Source organism: Salvia splendens, chromosome 8 (genome assembly GCF_004379255.2).
Source record: "Salvia splendens isolate huo1 chromosome 8, SspV2, whole genome shotgun sequence".
Classification (NCBI taxonomy): domain Eukaryota; kingdom Viridiplantae; phylum Streptophyta; class Magnoliopsida; order Lamiales; family Lamiaceae; genus Salvia; species Salvia splendens.
In genome coordinates this window covers 10,545,032-10,570,764 of record NC_056039.1, presented here as the reverse complement: position 1 = coordinate 10,570,764, position 25,733 = coordinate 10,545,032, and the positions used below count along the sequence as shown (strand labels likewise).

The following is a 25,733-nucleotide window of genomic DNA, read 5'->3' as shown; positions in this document are numbered from 1 at the left end:
CATATACTATAGATAGGAGGAAATTACAACTGATGTCAAGATGGCTCGAACTTGGCACCTCATGCAATAATGTCTAAGCTCCTTGCCGCTAGGACAAAGGCTCTGGACTTTTAATTTTGCAATCATTCTACAATCAATGCTATTATAATTATTATTATAAATATTGTAACACTAGAAGAGAGTAGACGTTTTCATTCTACAATCTTCATTATACTATCAATGCTAATTAACATAGAAATAAGAAGGTTAATTTGTTGAAGCGAAGAGACTCATCTTTTCATATTACCTAATTAATACAAAAATACGTAGAGTCATCAGAAACAAAGCAAATCTCTATAAATACTCATTCGAAAAATAGCTTCTTCCTATCAAAACTTCAACAACAAAAATGATTAATGCTGTAGCCGATGGGTTTTTGAGCAATGCAACTCCATAATGGAGTTACACTGTTTACTAACGTAATTTTTTTCATGGCATCGCATTCCAACGTCAATATTTTTGTTCCCTCATGAAACCGTATAGAAGAAGAGGAGGAGGAAAGAGAAAAAGGTAAGTGAAAGAAAGAAATCTATAGAGAGCAACGACAAACACTCCTCCAGAAGATTTGAATGGTGAGTAAAAGATGAGAAGAGGGATATTGTATGCGGCTTATGCATTCTTATTTCATTGGAAGATTGTATAAAGAGAAGAGGGACATTTCATTGGAAGAATGTATAAAGAGAAGATGGAGATTGCAGGCGGCTTATGTTTCTTTTATTTCATTAGAAGAGTGTCATAATTTAAGGATTTAATTAGGATAATACAATTTTGAAATAGCTAATAAATTTGGAAATAAATTTATACTATAGTATAAAATTGTAATGCCATGATATTTTCATATTTTGACTATACTATTTCGTATATTTTGTTGTAGATGATGATAGATATAAATCAGTTACAATCTATTCTTATGATTATGGAACCATCCCTATAATTATCGAATTCAAATTGTTGTTAGGTTTCAAATTTAGAAACGAAATAATTCTTTAAAATTTGATTAAAGATTACAACGTTGTATTCGTGGATTCAGTTATAATTTGAAAAATAATTATAGAATAATCACTTGAATGACTTGATTTTTAAGTATAATGTCATTAATATCAAAAGCTACATAATATGTATAAATTCCAATGTAACTGTGACTACTTAGTTTGTATATCTCGTTTAGACAAACAATACATATTCTGTGATTATTTTATACTGAATTTTGATTGAGGTTTCAATATCCCCATGATATTAAAGTCTCAACATTGGTGTTGAAGTATTTTATGCAATTATATAAAATCCATAATGATATTTACAGACATTTAATATTGCCATTGATTGGTATTTATAAGTATGAGGAATAACGACCTTTTGTTGTATGAGTATGCGGATTAACCGAAAGGTTGTAAAGTAAATTCTGAGATTATTGCTTCAATGCCTTCCATTTCATTTTTCAAAATTTATTATACATTTATTCGTTACTAATTTCATAGAAATACAATGGCGGAAATTATTGTCATTCATTTTCCAAAATTTGATAACATTTAAGTAATGCTTAGTTTTTAATTTTTGGGAAATTAAAAGGTTTTAAAATTTTTAATAATAGGTGAAGAAGTGAAAAAGTTTTGAGGAGTTATCTTCTATTTTTTGGACTATAAATATATGACATTTGGTAATTTATCCACTCACATATTTTTTTTTCATCACGTTTTTCACTCCCTCCATATTTTCCAATACTCTTCATATTGTTTAACATGAAGTTATGATATTCTTTTTATTTTTTTCTATTATTAAAGTTTGTTTTAACGTGATTAACAACGTAAAATTGAACTAGGACGGAGGGAGAGTTTTATTTATATTTGGCTCATTTGTTGGTCATGATGATTATATTTTAACGTTAAGGGTTTAGGATTTAGGTTTCACGGTTTGAGTTTTTAGTGTTTTAGGGTCACTATATTGCAATGTAATGAAGCTCGACTATGATAAATTATAGTACTAATTTAAATGGATACAGAATACAAAAAGGATTACACACAATTTTGTGATAATATTATTCTGTGTCGGCGCTTTATAATTCAAAATACAATTTTAAAACCGTTTTGAGGTTTGAAAAGCTATCGTCCAACTTTAAAACTTGCAATACTACCAATTTATTTTCGGAATCAAACCTTGATCTTGTGCATTAAAACCTAAGATTATTTCAAATACATTATTTAAATAATGAAGTTACAATTTTATATTCGTGAAGAAAACAAAATTATTTGATTTTTTAGTATAACATCATTGATAAAAGCTATACTATTTTAAATAAGTACATAAGTACTACTCCAAAATAAAATAAATTAACTCAATATATACATGTAAAATAATCATGCATCAAATAATAAATTAATTGAAATGTACATTTTAAAATAAATCTTATCAAATTAGTACTGTAGTACAATGGATTCAACATAAATTCATGGATTAATATAATTAAAAATGTTGATGATTGATTAAGAACGTGATATCATCTCTATATTTTGAATTGTTTCATAATAAAACAAACACAGAATTAGTTAGAACTAATATATTTAAATTTTAAATTGTATAACATATATAAAAGGGGAGTTTTAGAGAAATTTACAAGATTGCCATTTAATTTTAAAAAATTATATTAAATTAATTGTTGCTATTAATTATTTTGAGTTTTGTATGTTTTAGTTATATAACTCAATAGTTAGTATATACAATTCTTTAAATGATGATATTATTTCTAATTTTTTTTAGTTAATTTACAATCTAAAAGGGAACATTTTATAATATCTCACATTAAATTAATATTGTAATTACTATAATTGAAATCTTATTTTACAGGTGACGTAGGTGGGTTCGTTTTTTCTTCTCGGATATAATCAAATGATGTTATTTTAGATGATCCTCATTCATGTATATATGTGAATCAGAGCACTCCAAATTTTTATAGTTTGTAATTAATTATTTTGAGTTTAATATGTTTTAGTTGTATAATTCATAGTTAGCATATGCATTTTTTGTTTATAATTTTTTTATGATGATATTGTGTCTAATTTCATTCAACTAATTTGCAATCTAAAATTAATGTTTTAAAATGTCAATACTTGATATAGTCTCTTCATCATTGTTTTTCATTTCAATTAATCAATTAACAATTTAAAATCGTATGATAAAAAAATATTTCGTCGTGCATCGCACGTGGGTTAAAACTAGTTAAATAATAATTTTACACTAATCATTTACACTAAACTCAAACTTAAAAGAATCTTATCTATAATATCCACTTTTTTTATTCAAAGTTTTTGGAAAAAGAGATTTGGGTTTGTTTTAGTGTAAACCTAATAGCTATATTTACTCAAAAATAAAAATGAGATTGATTTTGGAGTATATTGGAGCCAATTGCCTAATCCATTTTGGGTTTTCGTGTACCTTTGAGCATGGGCGGACGCAGAAAAAGTTGATAGTAAGGGCTGCAAGTAGGAATTTGTTCTTCAGTAGTATTGGCTTGGTAAGATATTAACATGATTTTCCAAAAAATTAAAAATTTATAATTAGAAAATAATAAATAAAAAAATTGGATAGGGCTTAAGGCCATCACATTCCTATCTCAATATCGTCTCATCCCTTAACTATTCATGGGCCCCGCTGCACTTTTTACCCCATCTCTTAACTAAGAGACATCACCTACAACCCTTCATCTCTTAACCATCTCATTCCTTAACTTTTCATTCAATTTCATTTTTTATTTTCAATTAATATTTCATTGAAATATTAAATTAATACTAATAATTCATAAAATCATTAAAAACCACGAAAATTACAATATCTGAAAATACGAAAAATATATAATTGAAATCATAATATTATAATTTATTGAAATCCGCATAATAATGGAAAGAGATGCGGTGATCGTCTAACGATTGCCAAATTTTGCTCAAATGTGCTCCATTAGATCCTCATGGAGTTGGGCGTGGGCGATAGAATCACGTGTCCTTGCCCGAACACACATTCGCTCTTGCAAAGATGCATGCACTCCACTGCGAGGCGGACTACTTGCGGTAGAGCCTCCCGGGGTTTCATGGTCGAACCAATTTTCCGCATTAGGTCCTTCGTCGACGACAATCATGTTGTGCAAGTATTTTTTATGGTGGATAATTTGTGGGAATGATTTGATATTTATAGAAATGATTGGGGGCTTAAAAAAAATAGAAAAAAAATTAAAATATTGGAAAACGGCTATAAACGGCTAGTATTTTTAGGGAAATTTTTTATTATTATTTTTTTCGATTTAAAAAACAAAAAAAATTCAACGGATATAAACGACGCCCACTCGCAGGCCGAAGAGTGGGCGTCACGGCCGCACGGGAGCTCGCCACGTGGCCAACGCGCGTGGCGAGCCAGCTCACCAACATGCTCTAGGCGGAGGGATACGGGACGAGACGGAGTGGCCGCATCGCTGGCTCGATACTGTCTCGTCTCGCCGAGATGAGACCGAGACAGCATCGAGCTGCCGCCACGGATGCTCTAAACCCTCCCCTCTTACCTAGTGTGTCCGCCCATGCCTTGGAAATCGTCTTAATACTCACTCTGTCCTTAAAGAAAAATACTCCACTTTTATTCATTTTGATTCATTCCTTTAAATTATTCTATTTTAATTTTTAATAAGTTTTTTTTTAGTCTCACTCTCTCTTAATAATAACTTATATCACTCTTTTTCTATGTTTTTATTTAACAATTTCATGTTAAAATTAATATCTTACCTAAGTTTTTTATATGGAACGAGGAAGTGTTAATTATTGGAGCAAAGAGACCCCACCCCTTATTATGGAGTACATATGCAGTTGTAATTATAGAGTTCACCGCCAATCACTCCAACTGATATTCCACAACACAGTATAATTTTTTTCTGTAATATACTAGTACTATATACTGTCATATACTCCCCATTCTCCTCTGTTTGTTACCCCTTTTACAGAAGATCTATTAATTTATAATTTCCATATGGAATGCTTAATAGTAGTACTAGTAATTATTATTCCGCCCTATTGAAATAGGTCACGGGAATGTTAAGTAATGATTAGTTTATATAAAAATTTCATCAATAAAATATGAGAAAGTGAAAATGAAACTTTTAGTCATTTAATGTAATACTAGATGGATTTGTTATTTTGATTTGATTTTGAAATTTTGCTATAGTCACCAATTATTTCAACAACAAGATCTTTTCTAATAGCTAAATAAGTAGGAAAAAAAAGATCTTGTCTAATATAGCTGCATTCTCCCCTGCGTGATATGTGCGACCTGGATCGGGCTCCCGACATGACTTAGTCTAATTTTTTACGTAATTATTTTATTAAAATTGTTAAGAACAACTTTTACTTTTACAATTGTCCCTTTTAATCATCAGAATTATCACTTTTCACCCGGGACATACTATTACTATTATTATAATAGTATTTTTAATCATGGCAATAATTACTTACACATCAATATTTTTTTTTATCATAAGGTCAATTATTTTAATGTATGCAAACAATATTTTTTCTTTAAAGCTCATGAGAGATAGCTAGCACAAATTATTGTCTTTCTAAACCTTTCTTTTTGTAATGGTAACTAAAGAGAACACATGTCATGTGAAATAGGTGTATGGCATAGTAAATACCATGCATAACTTATTATAGTAATGAAATCAAGTAATAAACTTTGATTCAAATTAATTAGTGGCTATTCTTGAAATTTCAATTTGGGATGAATGAATAGTAAAGTTAGGTAATTTAATTGGCAATGCAAATACCCCATATTGGAAAAGTGAAGAAAAAAAATCCACTAATAAATGCATCCACTCAACTATTGAAAACCAACTCTGCCCCCACCATGGGCCACCCTGTTTGTTTTTAGTTAGTCAATATTTTTGATAGATATATGAAATACTCTAATCCAAAAAAGTTATGAACTATAAATTTCATAGTAAAGACCAACAAAGCAACAAGAAAACAAACTTCAAGGTTCACAAAGTCATGCGGCATCCACAATATTTCAACAAAACAACAGACACAACAACACATAAAGAGACAGAAGGGGAAGCAAAAAATTAGAAACAAGTCAACAAAAATTATTTTTCTTGAACTCTTAGTTGGGTTTGAAATATTGAAAGACAACTTTATTTCTTATATCCTAAAATAAACATAAATAATTAGTTAATTTAGTCAATTAATATTGGGCAGATGGAGTAATTAAAGAGTTTATAATAAGAAAGCTAGCAAAGTTAGCCTCAATTTCTTAGGGAAATAGATGTATTATTTAAATTGGGTATAAAGTTGACATTTAATTTAAATCTGTTGCATGTGTGTGGTCCAGACTGAAATAGGAGTTTAATGGATAAATAGATATGGGCTGCTGCTCATAAAGTAGTTCAGAATTGAATGGGTATGTGATACTGATACCACCTCTCCCGATAAATAAATAAATAAATAAATAAATAAATAAATAAATAAATAAATAAGGGATTGCCGTTCATTCAACTATACAATTCAACTTTAAATATGGTCTCATAAATAATATTCCAATGCATGCCGAGAATATAGTTAAGTTCAACTGTGATTTTATAGATTTTTTACTAGAATAGAAAGACAGTCCATTTAACAAAATTTATTGTTTTAGATTTACATTTTATAAGTTGTTTATAAACTTTTTTCATGAAAATTTAACAAATTGATGTACATGTGTACATGCAGTGTACTAACTAACAATAAAATAAGGTGTCTCGCAATAATAGTCTTTGTGTATATTTCACACATGTGACTAATAATGGTACTGTATTTCATATTTCGTATCTCGTCTAATTTATCGTGCATAAAATTATACAGTACAAAATTTGTATAATAGTAGTACGTATTAGGTCATGGCTTTACTAAAAAGTTAAGGAAAGTAATTTGTTTTTTCATGCACGAAAATGTCTAATCCGTTGATTAAAATTTACTACACTAGGAGTACTAAATAACAAAAATTAAAATAAATAAAGTTTAGTTCTATTGATTATTCTCTCTTAAATAATGGAAGAATGCATGAGAAAGAGAAAACAAATCCTAACGTTTTTTGTATAACAAATACCTTAATGCATTCTGGTAAATATTTATCATTGTGTCTTGAATTAATCTGCATCGCCAAGGTATGATATTCATCAACAAAAACTCTAATCATACAACCATTGAATTTCATAATATCAAACAATCAAATACTCAAGGAGTTAGATGCAAGACTGTGAATGCCTACCTTTGTGACTATAAAATAAAACCCCATTTTTAAGATAGCTTTTAGACATTTTTAGATACGAGACGTTATAAATGAAACAATAAAAAAATTATTTTTTAAAGTACAATATTACTGCATGGAAAAGAAGAACGTATTCAAAGAAGTCACACTCTGAATATATAAATAAACCTCTTTATGTATTAGCTAACTAAATATGTCAAGAGTCAAGCTAATAAACTGAAGTAAAAGACATAACTTAATACTAAATGTTCAGTACTGGATTAAATAAGTCACACTCCTATGCATTTTCCTATAGATCGAAACTATTTGCCCTCGAATTAAATGTTCAGTACTGGATTTCGGGTGCCCACCGTATTGCCCATCGAGGGCATCTTGGTCGTCGACCGGGTAAGGGCGGTAGCCACCCGGAGCTTGCGAACTTTGGGTTTGAGGAGGGGCCGAAAATTCCGTTTCCGGACTAGAAAATGGCTGTGAACCGAACCATTCGTGGTTCCAACCGTGGGAGCCGGAGGGGTGATCGCCGGAGCCGGATATTTTTTTTGTTAAGAGTGAAAGAAAGATTGAGAATTGTAAGAATGGAAATGAGAGAATTTAAATGAGAATTGTGTAGTGTAGTGTGAAATTTTTTGTGTGGAAGTGGAGGTATTTATAGATGAAAATGTGTATTTTTTGGGAAAAAAATTGAAAAATAAATAAAAAATGGGGAGAAAACGGATATAATTTTTTGGGAAGTGAGAAAACGGATATAATTTTTTAATTAAAATCCGTTTTTTTTAAAAAAATTTAATTCCAACGGATTTGTCGTTGGCCAATCAGGAGCCGCCACGGACGTGCTCTTAGCTAAGAGCAACGCCGCGCCAGCTGCGAGCAGCGTTCCGCCGTGCCGCTGGCACAGACGGACGGACGCCGTCCTTCTACCGCTGCGGATGCTTTTATACCCGTGTGTATTTCCCACGAAAATTAAAGCAAATAAAATCAGTAAAATAAAGAATTTGATGAAGAGGCATGGTCAAATTGAAGAGTGACAAGTGTAGGTGCATATCACGAGTATATGGTATGCTCCCCACACTTAGAGGGTACTTTTGTTTTGGAGTTCAAAAGATAAACACCCTTGGTCCACTTAACAAAAGAATATTTATGCGCCCAAAATAATTCTACATTTATACCCCCCTTCCAAATTTCATCTTACCTTTTCTTCTTTATTTTTTGAAGGGGACCCCTCCACCTCCATTCCTCAATACATTTTGATTTACAAACAGTTGATTATGTCTTATGCATGCTCACATACAAATTCATTTTAGATATCTACAATATTGGGTTGGCAAAAAGTTGGCTCGGATTGATCCGAGCCGAGAATAAAAATCACCCACCCTATCAAACCAGGCTTGTTTTCGTCGACTCAAATAAAATCATAGAAATTGAATCGCATTTTGTTAAGGAGATTCTCCCTAACGTGATGCCGCGAAGACGAATAGAAGTCCCGGGAGGCGAAATCCCGTCGACAACTAGGGTTTGCGAAGAACAAAAAATAAACACAAGAAAGTAGGCGAAAATTTTCATGCCATTTTATTAATTTCAGCGCCTATTTATAATCTAAGGACCCTAGGGTTGGTTCGACTTACGGCCCGGGAAAGAACCAACAAAGAAAACCCGGAACGGAGCTTATAAAATGCTCTACCCAATTGTTCAAAAATAATAATAAAAACAAATAATAAAGTCTAGAAAATAAATTAAAAGAACCTAATCTACGAAACCTTTCATGCAATTTACTTGGGAACGTAATCCCCGAACCTCGCCGGCGCCTTGGCCCTCCGGGTCGACATCCTCTGTTCCTTCCTCTCTCTCGGCGATGGTCTTCCCTTCTCCACTGTCTCATAGTTCAGGTCCCAGACCTGCTGCTCCACTGGCTCCTCTTCCCTGTTGTCGACGTTGGACAGCTCGTTGTGGTTGAGAGGGATATCCGTATCACGAACCGTATCACATTTCCATTACTAGTTCATACTTAGGTGTCAAAGGCGGACATATATAATCGAGAAGGAAAGTGACTTGTGTCTCAAGGAAGATGACCCTTTCCTTGGGCCGCAAGGAGTTTTATGCAATTTTATTTTGTGTGTTAAGTGGAGAGAGTAAAGTAAGAGATAGAGAATACAATAGAGATCAAGATGTTTCCATTTATAGTAATGGATAAAATGAAAAAAACCAAAAAAGAAAATGGATCATCTTTAATGGGACAGGGGAAGAGTATTTACTTAGTAAAAAATCATCTTTCGCCCTTACCAAGTTGATCATCTGTAACACCGAAAGCTGGAAATTGGAGAATGCAGATGGGTGAAATTGCAAAGAAAAAGGAACATGCATGATTGGTTGTCGAAAAATAATGATTGCATAAATAGTTTAGGTATAAAAAAGATGAAATAATTTGAATAAGAACACCGTAAAAGTAAAAGGTCTTAACTAGTTGTATTTAAAGTGAGTATAGATTTATTTTTGGAACGTCTCGTTCAAAGTGTCATGTTTCTAAAAATATAAACACAACTATTTCTAATTTATTTTTCCACCACTTAACATATTAAACAACATCTCATAAAATTTTATATTAAAAAATAAATGCTCCACTTTAAATGGAGTAGATGAAGGATTTTCTTTTTTCAATATGTATATTTGTATGTAAAAAATATAAGTGAAAGCTCTACCAACATTTAATCTGCTGTTATATACGAAAAAATATTTAGTGGTCTAGATATGCCACATGGCAATATGACATGGTATGTCTAATGTCCCACTAATGATTTTCTGATAAACTATTCAAAAATTAGGGACTAATTTTGTGACCAAATTTGTTGCACTATGCACTAATTAAGTACTACTATAAATTATTTCGTCCTTATATTTTATTAATATCGAGGAGTATTAAATATGAGTAAGTCCTACATTTTTGGATAGTTTCCAAACATCTTAATAATACCCATGTTTATAAAAAATTAATAGGGTCTCTTTAATTCTATTTGTCAAAGAATATTGATAGGAATTAGGACATACTCTGTCACGTAGTATGTCTAGACTACTTAATGTTTTCTGCGTCACAAAACTATGTTTGATAGATGAAAATTTAGCGTGGGCAAATAACTCGGTGGATGACGTAGATGGTCAATCCTTGTTGAAGAACTAATTGGTTTTCTATATACTCCCTTCGTCCCGGACTATTCGCACATTTCCTTTTCGGCACGGAGATTAAGGAATGAGTGTATAGCAAAGTCAACAATTGCGGCTGTAGGTGATAATTTTTACTAAAAATGGAAAGAGTGCAAATAACTTGGGACGCCCAGAAAGGAAATAAGTGCAAGTAGTCCGGGACGGAGGGAGTATTATTCTGTATGAAGTGGCATGAATTCCCAAAATAATGTACTACTAGTAAAATAGGTTTTATATAGGTAGGAGGAAGTTAGAGTTAGTTTAGGAATGAAAAATCTCTAAATAAGCTCAAAATCGTGAATGCTCCGAGAGTGCACGGATCGTGCAACCATGCGATACTGCTCATGATATTGGCTGAGACATGCATGGGCCGTGCGCAATTAATCTCCAATTATTGCATGGTTGGTGCAGTGGCTACGTTGTTGAGAACTAAACTTTAACTATGCGACGCAGGTTGTACTTGGATATATATGAACGTTGTAGGAGTGACAAACCCTTTGACCTCAGTAGCCCAAGCAGACCAGTTCTGACGGATCGTACGATGGAATGCGAGAGGTGTACTAACAAATGACCTATGAGCCAGCCACGAGCCACAACCTATGACATAAAGCAACACTAAAATGAGTTCATTAGAATTATTACAAAACACCAAATAAAAAAAAATGACTTCATATTATTAACTCGGATGCATTAATAAAAAAGGCTCAAACGTTATCCTCTCGTACAATTTAATAAAGGGATGTGTCTGCTACCTCCCTACTAATCGTACTTTCTTCTTAGAGTCGTTGCATGCAAAATTAAACTGTTATAATAACATTTCATCTACTTGGACCTAAAATGATGCAGTACAGTACGATAAGCTAAACATATTTATATACCCAATTTTTTTTTATTATAAAAAGTACTCCCTCATTTCTCCCTTATTTCCATTTTTGTTCGTCCACAAAAAAATTGTCACTTTTCATTTTTATCATTTTTTTTTTACAGTGGATCACACCTTTCGCTAACTCATTCTCACTCACATTTTATTATAAAATTAATACTCCATCTTTCCCCTAAAGAATATGCACTTTGGGGATGACACGAGTTTTAATATAAATTGGTAAAGTAAGAGAGATGTAGAAAGAAAAATAATTAAAATATTATTAGTTGAGAATGAGTATCACCTCATTAGAGAGATAAGACTTTCCAAAATTAGAAAATGAATATTCTTGTAGGACGGACTAAAAAGTAAAAAATGTATATTCTTGTGGAACGGAGAGAGTATATAAAAGTAGGACTCGTATGCTACTAACTTTTTAAGTTCACTTTATATTATATTTCTTAAAATTGTAATTTATATTATATTTTTTAAAATTCATGTTGAATCAAATGGCGAGAAATTATAAACTCATCTCAAAAATTCAATTGAATAAATAACCTCTTTTTGGTGATAAATTATAAGAGATGGGATGGAGTAGATAAAAATCATCACCAAAATTTAATCGAATAAATAACCTCTTTTTACGACAAAAATCAATACAAAATTGATTCCTTGAGTGTGCGCCCCACAACCTCACCTACACTTTTAAAAATCCATCTGGCTTCCATTACAATTCAACACAATTCCATCTTCAAAAATATCCTCACTCAACTCACTCACTCACTCAGCTACACCAATGGCGGCGGCGGTGCTACCCTTCTTTCTCATCCTCTTTTTCTTCACCGCCCCCGCCATCTCGTGGCGGCCGTGGCCCGATTCCCCGCGCAACGCCACCGCGGCTCTCTTCGACGGGTCCAAGAAATACGAGGGGTCGTCGGAATTCGTGAAGATGAAGTACCACATGGGCCCCGTCCTCACCGGCAACATCACCGTCTACCCCATCTGGTACGGCGCGTGGCGCACCCCCCAGAAGCGCATCATCCGCGAGTTCATCTCATCCATCTCCGCCGCCGCCTCCCGCCCCCCCTCCGTCGCCTCCTGGTGGCGCACCGTCCAGCAGTACACCGACCAGACGGGCTCCAACATCTCCCGCTCCGTCCGCATCGGCGCCGAGAAGAGCGACCGCTTCTACGCCCACGGAAAAACCCTCACGCGACTCTCCGTCCAGTCCGTCATCAAGTCCGCCGTCTCCGCCTCAACGCGCCCCCTCCCAATCAACCCCCGCGGCGGCCTCTACCTCCTGCTGACGTCGGACGACGTCTACGTCCAGGACTTCTGCAACAACGTCTGCGGCTTCCACTACTTCACCTTCCCGTCCATCGTCGGCTACACGCTCCCCTACGCCTGGGTCGGCAACTCCGCCAAGCTCTGCCCCGGCATCTGCGCCTACCCCTTCTCCGTCCCCAAATACATCCCCAATCTCAAGCCCGTCAAGTCCCCCAACGGCGACGTCGGAGTTGACGGAATGATCAGCGTCATTGCGCACGAGATAGCCGAGGTCGCCACGAATCCGTTAGTTAACGCCTGGTACGCGGGGGGCGACCCCGTGTTCCCCGTCGAAATTGCGGATTTGTGCGAGGGCATTTACGGAACTGGGGGCGGCGGGTCCTACACGGGACAGATGATGAACGACGGACAGGGCGCCACGTATAATATGAACGGCATCCGACGGCGGTTTTTGGTGCAGTGGGTTTGGAACCATCTCGTTAGTTACTGCACTGGCCCTAATGCCCTTGATCACTAAATTAATCACATCTCATTTCTCTCTATGGGATGTGTACTATTTTTCTTTTTTCTTTTTCTTTAAATTTTAAATAGTACTCCTACTCCATTGCTATTTTGGATGGTTGATTATTAATCAGAAATTAGTTGTGACTTCTTTACTTCTATATTGAAGGCCGACATAATTAAATATACATGTGTGTATGGGTATATCAACAAATTTAGTAAATAAATGCAAAATTTTTGGAAGTAGATAAACAATATATTGTGGAGGCATTAACTCGAAGGTCGACTAGTGTTTGTTTTAGGTGTGTTGGGAAACAATTCACTGAGTAAGTGGTTAATTTGAATGAATATAGTGGAGTGGAGTAGAGTAGATATGAGTACTAGTTGATGTGCATATGAAATTTGAAATGAGGAAAAAGGGCGAAGGGAAAGCGACATAATTTCTATTTATGATGAAAATGCTTTAATTATGTGAAAGTGAAACATGTTGCGGACTTGGATGGAGGTGGAAATCCACGTCATTAGCTAATGCATAAATCATAATAATGTGTAGTGGCTGAATTGCCGTTTCCGCTCATTCGGCCGTGACCGGACGGTTATGAACCGCTTTCTGATAGAAATATGCAGGAGCCATCTCGCTGCCATTTTTTTTATTTAATTACTCCATACGAATAACTGCATTCAATTTATATAGTACGGAGTAGAAAAAAATGCATATCCACTCAACTTTGAAATTTAACACCTTCTTAACTCTTAAATTTAATTTTCGTGTTTTTTTTTCCTCGCTTTTTCTTTCTTTTGTATCAATCCGCGAGGTGGGATGGTTAATTTAATTGCTAGACAAAGATTTTTAAAGAGGATTGATCTTATAGGAGCTAAATCTCAACACTCACAGAAATTAGACTTAATTAAAATATGAAAATGTACAAAGGAAACAAACGTTCCTTTCTCCTAACGATTCATGAATAGAGAAATGTAGTTTATTAACTCCGGTTTAATCTTAGCTGACGCAGATTTGAAATTACGAGTAGTACTACTGTGCATTGAAAGTTTCACACTATCCATTCCATCCCTACTCATTTTTATGGGGTCTCTCCCCACCTAGGGATTTCAGCCATTCACCCTATTTATGCGTCGCTTTATATTCTAGAGGGATATCTTTTTTGGTCTACGAACTTTGGCAAAGTATCATTTTAAGTCTGTGAACTTTGAAAATATCATTTAAGGTCCACCAACTATAGATTAATATCATTTGAAGTACTTTTTACTATTTCCAAGTTTTTTTTTGACGAAAATATCCTCAATACCTTAAAGTGTATATATTTTTAATAAATTTATCATATACTCATATTTTTCTATAAATATCTTTACAATATATTTTTGACAAATTTTCTAAATATAATTTGACCTTAAATATTATCACTTAATTTTATGACATGGAAGTAAAATTGCTTCTTCAATTTTTTATATTAATTTTTTTTAAAATTGAATAAAGAACTTTTCTTTAATAATAAAAAATTGAATAAAGATCTTTTCTTGCATGTCACAAAATTAAATAATAATATTGAAGGTCAAATTATATTTAGAAAATTTGTCAAAAATATATTGTAAAGATATTTATAAAAAACTATGAGTATATGATAAATTTATTATAAATATACACCCTTTAAGGTATTGAGGGTATTTTCGTCCAAAAAAACTTAGAATTAGTAAAAAGTACTTCAAATGATATTAACTCATAGTTGGTGGACCTTAAACGATATTTTCAAAGTTCACGGACTTAAAGTGATACTTTCGTAAAGTTCGTGGACAAAAAAAGATGCTCCCTCTATATTCTATCGTCTTTAAGAGCATCGTTAACGCTCGTGGCCGGGCCGCAAAAAGCGAGTCCTGGCCCGAGCGTCGCGTTGGAGGGGGAGGATTTGCGGCCTAGGCCGGTCCAGGGGTCCGGCCCGGGCTCGCGTTAGATGGTTCGGGACGGGACGCAACGCGGCCCGGCCCAGGGTTAATTCGTGTTCGGGCCGGGCCGCAACGGAATTTTTATTTTTTTTAAAAAAAATCGAATTTTTTTTATAAATACCACTCCATCCATTTTCATATACATTCTACTCCATTTTCATGGCCCGTTCAGCTGTGATGCGCCAAGAGGAACAACACACTCGCCTCAAAGTTGATCTAATCGAAGAGATTTGGACTTGCACCAACGTGTTCCGGCATTGACGATATGTTTTTAATGGTTTTTTTTTTGTATTTTTAAATTTCTATGTGGTAATTTTCAATCTTCGGTCGAAAATTAATTTTTCCATGTTATAAATTTCCGGCGTTTTTTTATTTTACGTGTAAAATAGGTTGAAGTTGTGAATAGTGTCATTTATTAGTTGCGGCCCGGGTTGTAGCCTGCAGGATTATAACAATTGGGGCCTGGGATTCAAATTTGGGGGAATGATGACGTGGAGGAGACTTGGGGCCTGAAACCGGGTAAAGAGACTTTTACAAAAGTGGCTCGCTTAGTTATGCAGTGATGTTTTCTTTGATCCATTTTTTAGACGGTTTTCCACTACAGATGCTTTAAAATTCAAATGTTCACATTGACGTAAAAAAAAAGACAATTTTCATTTTTGATGTCCCATAAAAAATCACTTTCTATTTTTTTTTTCATATTTTCTAATAAAGTGTGTCTCATTCTTTATTGTTATTCTCTATTAACAATTGTACTATAATTATTTTTTCTTTTCTATCTCTTTTTTATTTTATCATTTGTGCATTAATTTCTATTCCAATCCAAATATTTTTATTTTTATGGGATTGAGAGAATATTGTATAATCACATTCACATGAGTACATCAACAATCAACAGTAATACTAGTACAGTACTATATATTCCTGAATAAGGGACCAAGGAAACCTAAAGTCCCCGGAATCACAAAAGCATACTCAGGAATCGAACAGTTAAAACTAGTAGATAAAACAATACAAGAAACAAAATGCATGCATATACGGATACCAATAGAAGGTCTTCAACCCTAAATTCCAAACTTTGTCGCAATTGATTAAGATAGACTACGAAGTATGCTGAACCAAGGATTGAGTAAAAGCTACTACATCAATTCCACACAAATGACAATGTCAAATCTATCCACCCCTTGGATCAAACGATCATTGCAGTGTTACACTTCAAACACAAAATCACTGTCATTGTTCACACTTTCTCACTGTTTTTTTTCCTCAAAAACTAAATGATAAAAAGTGTAGTTACTATTAACAATCAGAGACAATCACTATTAGTTACTTGATGATAAAGTGAGGTAAATTGAATCTAAAATACTTTTTGTTGATCTCCAACGTGGATATCATTTAGACCTAACTAGGGATATTAATTGGGTCAACCCAGCAGATTTCGAGATACAAGCTAAATGAGTTGTATTTTTATGGAGTAATATATATTTAACTATAAGAGCATCCACATCCGTACTCTTGCCAACGAGCACGGATGTGGACCCAGTCCTACTTTTGCTCACTGCACTTAGGCAAGAGCACAACACCCGCATCCGTGCTCTTCCGCAAGGACAAGCTCAAGGGTCCCACCATTATATTATTAAATTTAAATAAAAACATTTCCACAAAATTAAAATACATTAAAAATACACGGAATAATATTACTAATTGTAAAAAAATTAAAAATTATATAATTAAAATACTAAAAATTAAAAATTACATAATTAAAATACTAAAAATTAAAAATTACTTAATTAAACACCTAAAAAATAAAAATTACCCTGTGGATGACTATTCATCTAGCTCTATCCCTAGTGTTCGTTGGAGACCCCGTATCATCGCCACATGCGATCGAAGTTGCTCGGGGGTCATATTTGACCTATCGGCCAAATTGAGTTGCGCCAAAATCCCCCACAACGAGTTGGTGGGGGGTTGAGGTGGCACATAGGGAGCGGGGGCGAATGGAGTCGCGGCGCGCCGGCGGTTGGCCGCCGCCTTCTTCCTTCCTTGCGGCCGGCGTTGGGAACCGCTCGGGCTGGCGTCGGGGCTACCCAAGTTAGCTCCGGCAAGTTGGCTAGCCACATCTTCGGAGCCGGCGTCGGATAGGGATACTGACCTCGACCGTTTGGAGGAGGAGCTAGAGGAGGATGTTACGCCTCTTCTATACTTCGGATGCGGCCGCGTCTCCTGCCAAATGTTGAGGTACTTGAACGGCTTGTAGTTCATGGATTGGTAGGTCGCCAAGGCGGACCTGATGATGTCAAGCTCGCTCCGGCCGCTCCCCGCCGACCGCTCTTCCTGGAGGTAATACCCCTGGAACTTTTGGATTTCTTCGTTGGCTCTGTATATGACATTGCGCACCATACTCTCGTTGCGCTCGATTGTTCCAGCCGGCCGGTTTTGATTGTACCGGCGACAGATGCGCCACCAATATTGGTCACCGGATTGGTTCGTGCCAACCTCCGGATCTTCGGAGATTGGCAAGAACGCTTTGAACAATTGCTCCATCTCCCCCGGAGTGTACGAGGTGCGGACACCGCGAGTAGGAAGATGAGGAGTTTGAGAGGGGCCGCTCCCTCCCTCTCTAGGCACGGATGGCTCGGGTGTCCACCTGTATTGCCCTTCGGGGGCATCTTGGTCGTCGACCGGGTAAGGCCGGTGGCCACCCGGAACTTGCGAACCTTGGGTTTGAGGAGGGGCCGAATATTCCGTTTCCGGACTAGGAAATGGTTGTGAACCGAACCAATCGGGGTTCCAACCGTGAGAGCCGGAGGGGTGATCGTCGTGACCAGATATTGTTTTGTTGTAAGAGTAAGAGTAAAAGAAACATTGAGAATTGAGAACGGAAATGAGAGAATTTAGATGAGAATTGTGTAGTGTGGTGTGATTTTTTGGGTGTGGAAGTAGGGGTATTTATAGATGAAAATGTGTATTTTTGGGGAAAATTGAAAAATAAATTAAAAGTGGGTAGAAAATGGATATAATTTTTTGGGAAATGAGATTTTTTTAAATTTTTAAGCGGATTATTTAATTAAAATCCGATTTAAAAAAAAATTTAATTGCCAACGGCTATGCCGTTGGCCAATGGGAGGCTACCACGTACGCTGCTCGCTGGCACGGACGTTCTCGATGCATCGAGCAGCGCCGCGACAGCGGCCGCAGCGGCGGACAGCGGTGCCGTGCCTCTGGCACGGACGGACGAACGCCGTCCTGCTCACCGCTGCGGATGCTCTAACCCTCAAGGCTTAGGTTTCGAGTTAATCACGCTACTATAGATAAGATTAATATGTGATCAATCCAATACATAATTTTGAGTACTATCATTTAATTGGCTCAAACATACTTGAACACTAATTTAAGATTTGTAGTATATAATTTAAAAAATAAACATATTTCAAGAAATTTTAAAGTATGTTTTAGGAATTAAAATATACTCACATTTTATATGTATATTTAATATAGAATTAAATTTATTTTTTGTTTAGTTATTTATACTAAAAAATAAAAAAAATGAAGGGTTGAATTAGGTGTCAAACACGCCCAATAACAAATAATAGTTGCGCTTAGGTCTAACCCACCAAGTCAGCTCATCAGATTCCGAGTCATCCTACTTAGGCCGCTGACTAATTGGGTACATGCTGGTCGGGTTAGAAATTTTCAATTCTAACCCCCTGAATTTAGCAAGCGATTCAAGTTAGCCCACAAGTTGCGGAGCTATTCGAATTAGTCCACAAGTTGTAGATTACAGTAACATCAATCACTATTAACAAATTAAGCTTTTTCTTACCTTTTCAAAACAATTTAACAGTTTTACATGTGTAAAGAACAAATTTAAGTTGCCAAAAATAAATGCAAGCTTGGGCGAAAATAACAATAACAAAAATAAATGCAAGCGCATTACAGAACAAGATCACCCAAAGCATGAACAAGATAATTTAACAAGCCTCATAAACTGCCAATTAGAGCAATTAAGTTGAAGATAAACACAAATATACTCTGAATTAAAAAATTAAATTCCAAAAGCAGCAAGAGCAATGCCGTGAGCAGAATAGAGTTAAAACAAAAATGCAAAATCTAAGCTTCATTTCTCCACCACAATCTCCTTCACACTGCGCTTCTCAGTCTCACAACCACATACTATAAGCCCTCAACAAATCCTTCCCTTTGATGGATTTCGCCTCCACATTTTCACCCCCCAATTCCAATTCCCCCATCTCATGGTGCTTCTCTTTCACCCCCCTCTTTTCTCACTTTCACTACCCCCAAAACGAGCTTTTTGGGGACCCAAACCTCCGCTCCGATGCTCTGCCTCCTCCACAGATGTGAGGGTGCAATCCGCCAACAACGGTGCCGCCATCCTTTGGTACAAGCACGACCTTCGCATCGAAGACCACCCTGGCCTCATCGCCGCATCCAAGCATCCAGCTGTTGTTCCACTTTACGTATTTGATCCCCGTATTCTCTCACGTAAGCTACTGTTCGAGTAAACACTCTTAAAAGTTGCCTGATTCTCTGTTCATTTATTTCGTAATTTTATTGGAGCGTCTGTATTCGTTTGCAATTTCATTTTGAAGCATATAGTGCCAATTAGTTGCTTGCTTTTCTCATTTATCCTGTGTTAATTGTAGCTCTCATATTACTTGAGTGCTTTGAATCCAATAATGTGGTTCTATTTGATGCATAGGTGATGCCACACGCAAATTGATAGTACATGAATAACATGGTTAAGGTGCATGATCTATTTTGAAGCTTGTTACAACATCAACTCAATCGGTGAAGATTTCGTATTCAGGATTTTCTGATGAAATGCTAGAGCTTCTCCTCTTTGCTTTGGAGGACTTAAGGAGGTTGCTAAAGGATAGAGGGTCCAATCTGATGATCAGGTTTGGAACCGCAGAAGATGTCATAAGAAAAATGGTCAATGAGGTGGTTAAATTCATTTAGTTAGCTCGTTCTAGTATGATAACATGTAGCTGTCGAGGACTGATGAGAAAATTCTACTTATATGTTATGTTCATACTGAGATTATAACAGGTCCAGGCTAGCGGTATTTTTGTAGAAGAAGAGGTGGAGTATGAGCTACGTGTAATGGTAGAAAATGTGAAGGAATCAGTATGTACTTTATCTATCAAGGGAGGTAATCCTAAGATTGTGATGTGGAGAACTCCATTTTACGATGTTCAGGTTAGCGGTATTTTTAAATTCAATTTAGATTTTGAATTCACTATTTTTGTCACTACTATATTTACTCGTCATCGTACTATAGTATCCTCCGTTGACACGGTGTTTATGTATCCCCTAGAATAACACACACTAATATGACTCTGAATGGCCAATATTACTGTCATTGTGGTTGCATCATTATGTGGATAATCATACGTCTTTCTGATGTTTTTCATAGAGTTCAAACAACCTGCCATCATCGTTTCATGACTTCCAAAAGCATAGGATATCTGTTTTACCTGGTCTTGAGCCCCCAATTTTACCTGCTACTTTGACAGATTTGTCCTGGGGTGAGAGATTCATGTATTGTTCTTCCGTTCCTTTTCATAACTGTTGTAAATTTTACTTTCTGTTGAGATGTGGAGCACAATGTCTATGAATGGTTTAGGTATTTTTCCCACCATGATCGATCTGAAAGAATACCAATCAAAAAATGAATGGACTTCAATCAAAAAATTATCTGCTGAAAATATGCTGCAAAGAAAGAAGCAAAGAGGAAAAGTTGACTTGAAGTCAGCAGATAGGGAAGAAAATGATGAGAATCAATCTGTTAGTGAGACTATCCAAAGAAAGAAACCAGAAAGATCGGCATTTGTAACAAGCCAAGGGAACTTTGCTGGAGGTGGTTCTGATCTTGTATTGAATGCTTTGGCCGCATATTTGAGATACCTGGAAGGAACTTCCCGAGATGATTATCAGGAGTAGGTCTCATAAATCCAAGCTATGTTCATATTTCTTTGTGGCCTTCTCTTTCTTTAAACTCCCTCATTGCTAGATTTATATTTCTTTGAACTTCTTCGTCAAAGCTATTTGAAGAACCAATGTTGCTTGATAACATCACACATATTTCTTCATTGTTTTTTGTAATCCATTCATTTGGTTCATGATATTGTCATCTAGTAAGCTGGAGAGTGACAATACCTTTTCAGACGTACCCAGAGTACCTTTTTAGTAGGACGTCAAAGGTTTACAGATCTTAAGGTTTTCTTCACATGCACGTTATATAAATCCAATTTTCTTTAGTAATCCAGCACATTCAACAATTTCGAATGATGTGCTATAGTTTTCTTTTGGTCTGATCAATGATCTTGCTGACTTAGTAAGCTAAGTTAAAGTTGCATACATACTTGAGTTGAATGGGTTAAAAATGTTGTGAGCTGTTTCATGATGATCCAGTTGATAACTGGGCATAGTTTTGTACACAGAATATATTGCTGCGTAACTCCATGTATTGGGTTTTTCTAAAACCAACTACTGTAGAATCCTGAAAGTTCAGTAGTAAGTTAGACCATGACAGCTCATGCGTTCTGCCAATTTTTTGCAGGGTACATGCAAAGTTACGTTTAGCTGAAAAACGTGAAGGAGCTTCATTTCAAGCCCTTTTTGGTTCTTCCCTTCTTCTTGGAACTGTTTCCAGAAGAAGAGTGTATTTTGAAGCTATCAAGTATGAGAAAGAACGAAATGGTGGATTTTTGTCACCATTTGGTTACTCCACAGCTACAGCGGCTGCAGCAATAAATACTGTGTCTTCCACCGAGGTAATAATGCTCTAAATTCATTTTGAGAAGTGAGATTGATTGATTTTTCCATTGATTGTGAGCTCAAGCACTTACTTTGAATAATAGTAGAAGCTAAAAATAATTTTTTTTTCATCCACTTCTATTACTCCCTCCGTCCAATAATGGAGTCACATTTGGTGTGGGCACGGGTTTTAAGAAATGTAAAGAGTAGTGGGTTGGAAAAGTTAGTGGAATATGAGGTCCACTTTTTTATATTGATTTTATAATAGAATGTGAGCGGAGTGAGTTAGTGGAATGTGGGACCTATTACCATTTATGGTAAAAGTGAAATGTGACTCTTATTGTGGGACATACCGAAATGGAAAAATGTGACTCTTATTGTGGGACATACCGAAATGGAACAATGTGACTCTTATTTTGGGACGAGGTAATACATCGTAAAAGCTATAGATATTTTAACCTTGAAAGTTGAATCATCAATGGTTTCCCGACGACAGAGGAACTATAATACTGAGTTTCTCCTTATAAAGTACATATGTAATTCTTGTTACCTAAATAGCAATAAACAATTCTTCATGTTCTAAGAACATCCTTTCAACTTTCAGGAAAGATTAGTCAGGGATTCCTAGTAGGCTAGTACTAATCTGCATTTTTCCACAAGTTAAGAAAAACTAGCTTGTTGATTATTAACCCTGATTTTTCTTCTAAATCTTTCAACCTAGTGTTTTCGGTACAACCATTGGGTTGTAACCAAGAAAGACTAGAATTGTAGATATATTGATGCCCATGATTACAAGGATATCTTACGTAAAATATTTGATTAAATCCTACTCCCTCCGGCCACCATTGAATGTCCCATATTGCCATTTTGGGATGTCCACCATTAAATGTCCTATTTTACGTTAACCATTTTTGGTAAATGGACCTCAGCGCTCCACTAACTCATTCAACTAACATTTTATTATAAAACTAATATATGTATGTAGGATCCACATTCCACAAACTTCTTCCGCACACTTACTTTACATTTCTAAAAGCTCTTGCGAGTCAAAGTGGGAACTTTAATCCCGGACATAAGAGTATTAATTATAGTTAGATTGTACTATGATAGAACATTGACCCAATCTTCCTTGGTATGCAATCTGGTAGTCATGCAAACAAGCTTCATTTGATTTTATGCTCACAATTGCTTGCTCAACATTCTGAATGAACTGTTCCTTTGGGTAGTGGTATTGGCTTTTGACTCTGAAAGGCTACAAAAATGATGCAGACATTTTCCCAATTCGGATATGGAGATGGAATAACTATCTAATCCAAGTAAGTATCTGTGTATCCAGAATTTATCTTGAACTATACGCTTTTCATTAACGTTATCATTTACCAATAAGAATTGACTGCACGTTTTCAGTATACAGTTGCTGGTTGTGAAGGTCCGGCTGTTCTTCTTGTTCATGGTTTTGGTGCTTTTATGGAGCATTACAGGGATAATTTGTATCCCATAGCTGAAGATGGAAACAGGGTTTGGGCAATCACACTACTGGGCTTTGGTAAATCAGAAAAACCGAACATCATTTACACTGAACTCATGTGGGCTGAACTGCTTCGGGACTTCATAATTGAGGTTGTTAGAGAGCCAGTGCATCTTGTTGGGAATTCAATTGGTGGTATGTCCTCCAACAACTGCCTTTTAAGCTGGCTGATCATACATGTGGAAATGATCAAAAGAAAGATTTAGAAAAGAAGAGGGGGAAGTCACACACATGCACACTGATACACTAATTGTAACAAGTAACAATAGTGAAATCAGGACAAAAAATGGCAGCTGCAGCACCAATAAATTTTTAAAGAAATAAAATAAAATTTAAAATACGTACAAAGAAAATTCATGTTAACACTCCCAGTGAAAGAAGTGATGGAGAAGTGCAAGCCTTTTAAATTAGTCCATGCAGTAATTGTTAACTGACTCGTAGTCACTTAATTTCAGGATATGCTGTTTCTGTAGTTGCTGGTCTTTGGCCTTTGTTAGCCAAGTCTGTTGTCCTTATGAATACTGCTGGGAGTATTATCCCTGGGTATCTCCCTTTGGGTTATTCATCTGTAAGCAACTCTGGAACTTGTGAAAAATTGTTATTTCCCTGCAGTAGATAATTTCTGTGCATGTAGAGCATATGTTATGATTGTAGACATTGCTTGTTAAGGAGCCTAATATACAATATTATGCTTCTATACAAGCCCCATTATGATTTTGATCTTAGTTGCTGAGAGGCAAATAAACTATGAAGGGCAGTTAATTGAGTGATAGGATAGACTGATAAAATATAGGATCGAGTATTTGAAGGATAAGATGGTCAAGCAAGCCCAAAACTAATCAATGCATCAAAGTATATAGTGGATTAGTTTGGACTATATTATCAATTCATTCTCTCACTCTGAGGCGTGTTTACTTATAGTGATAGGATAGATTGAGTAAATGTAGAATTGACTATTTGAAGAATAAGATGGTCAAACAAGCTCAAACTTCATCAACACATCAGATAAACAGTCGATTTAACCTGAGTTATTTAATCAATCCATCATATAATACCTCCTTAATAGATTAATTTCTTTCGTTCTTTCTTTCGTATTATGATGCATATCTTCTTCCACTCGTGTAATTGAGAAGTATTACAGGATAGGCGAACTTCAGGAGCAGCGTGGTTGGGTGCTAGGCTCCTTTTGTTGTACTTGAGGTTTAACATCAAGAACATACTACGAAGCTTCTATCCAACAGTAAGGGCTGCCTTGGTTTGCTCCTTCCCTGTTTTATTGTCTTATTATTGATTGCTAAAATCATGTCATGCAGGAAGCGAGAAGGGCTGATGATTGGCTTATAAATGAGATGACTAGAGCTGTATCCTATAAAAAACCTCTTCAGATTCTTCTTTTATTTTCTTGTTAACAATGCTATAGTTACATACATGCAAGACCTTAACGTTATTTTGCAGTCACACGACCCCGGTGTGATATATGTCCTAGAAAGCATCTTCAGCTTCGATCTTTCACTTCCTCTGAATTATCTATTGGAGGGATTCGAGAATAGGACACTTATAGTACAGGTGCCGATCATATTTGAAACCTCCAAGGGACCTCTAATTTTGTAATTACTGTTCTCATCCTGAAAACAAGTGATTCCTTGTTTTGTTAGGGAATGAAGGATCCACTATCTGATTCGAGGTCGATGTTAGCCATGGTTAGGGAACACTGCAGAGGGGTTGCCATTAAAGAAATAGATGCTGGTAATTTTAAGGCATTGCAGTTCTATGTTTTGCATCATTAGACATTTTATTGGATGTTTATTCATTTTACTGGTTCTATTTTGTCAGGACACTGCCCTCATGATGAGCTGCCAAGTGAAGTGAACTCGATCATCACTGAATGGGTGGCGGCGCTTGAACATCAAGTGTCTCCTGTTACCTCAAAACAGTTGAATTAAAATATCGTTTACATACACGGGAAATTGTTTTGAAAAAAATTAATTAAATGAAGTAAAACTGACATTGTTTTGAGAAATTGAACAAACCATAACTTTAATAGTACTAGTCTATCAATATCTAAAGTGAGAGTTTTTTGGATGCCAATGTGGCACATTTTTGAGCGGGAAAACAATTTATTGGGCAAACAAAAGACAGATATTATTGAGTAAAAATTGGTCCAATAAAAAAATAGCTTCACCAAGAAGTTTATGCAATAGCTGTAGCTTTGCAGTCTAAGAGTATAGACATGGGGATGGAGTACATGACAATCTTGAAGCAAAATCTCTATATATACCAATACAAAACAAATCACAATACTTCAATTCAAAT

General features: G+C 35.5%; 2 protein-coding genes across 3 annotated transcripts; both read left to right on the top strand.

The window, feature by feature from the left end:
• The first annotated feature begins 12,090 nt into the window (after positions 1 to 12,090).
• Positions 12,091 to 13,314, top strand: LOC121745387 (protein EXORDIUM-like 3). The gene has a single exon (XM_042139266.1). It carries the CDS (start codon positions 12,162 to 12,164, stop codon positions 13,167 to 13,169), a length of 1,008 nt encoding a protein of 335 aa, XP_041995200.1. The 5' UTR covers positions 12,091 to 12,161; the 3' UTR covers positions 13,170 to 13,314.
• A 5,878-nt stretch (positions 13,315 to 19,192) lies between these two features.
• Positions 19,193 to 25,440, top strand: LOC121745080. Of its 2 annotated transcripts, none has more exons than XM_042138856.1 (14): positions 19,193 to 19,615; positions 19,941 to 20,074; positions 20,183 to 20,332; positions 20,550 to 20,661; positions 20,760 to 21,072; positions 21,696 to 21,909; positions 23,119 to 23,208; positions 23,300 to 23,555; positions 23,876 to 23,988; positions 24,562 to 24,660; positions 24,734 to 24,781; positions 24,876 to 24,986; positions 25,076 to 25,166; positions 25,254 to 25,440. In XM_042138856.1, exons 1-14 carry the CDS (start codon positions 19,366 to 19,368, stop codon positions 25,361 to 25,363), a joined length of 2,091 nt encoding a protein of 696 aa, XP_041994790.1. In that variant the 5' UTR covers positions 19,193 to 19,365; the 3' UTR covers positions 25,364 to 25,440. The 2 variants fall into 2 exon arrangements, with proteins under 2 accessions (XP_041994790.1, XP_041994791.1); XM_042138857.1 differs by having other exon boundaries at positions 19,474 to 19,615; positions 19,833 to 20,074.
• The last annotated feature ends 293 nt before the right edge of the window (positions 25,441 to 25,733 follow it).

What these genes read in the sequence shown, in the direction of transcription:
- LOC121745387 (XM_042139266.1), top strand. Translation starts at nt 12,162, where the DNA reads ATGGCGGCGGCGGTGCTACCCTTCTTTCTCATCCTCTTTTTCTTCACC.
- LOC121745080 (XM_042138856.1), top strand. Translation starts at nt 19,366, where the DNA reads ATGGTGCTTCTCTTTCACCCCCCTCTTTTCTCACTTTCACTACCCCCA. An exon ending in TACGAAGCTTCTATCCAACA is followed by an intron (nt 24,661 to 24,733) that starts GTAAGGGCTGCC and finishes CATGTCATGCAG; the next exon opens with GAAGCGAGAAGGGCTGATGA. An exon ending in TAAATGAGATGACTAGAGCT is followed by an intron (nt 24,782 to 24,875) that starts GTATCCTATAAA and finishes GTTATTTTGCAG; the next exon opens with TCACACGACCCCGGTGTGAT.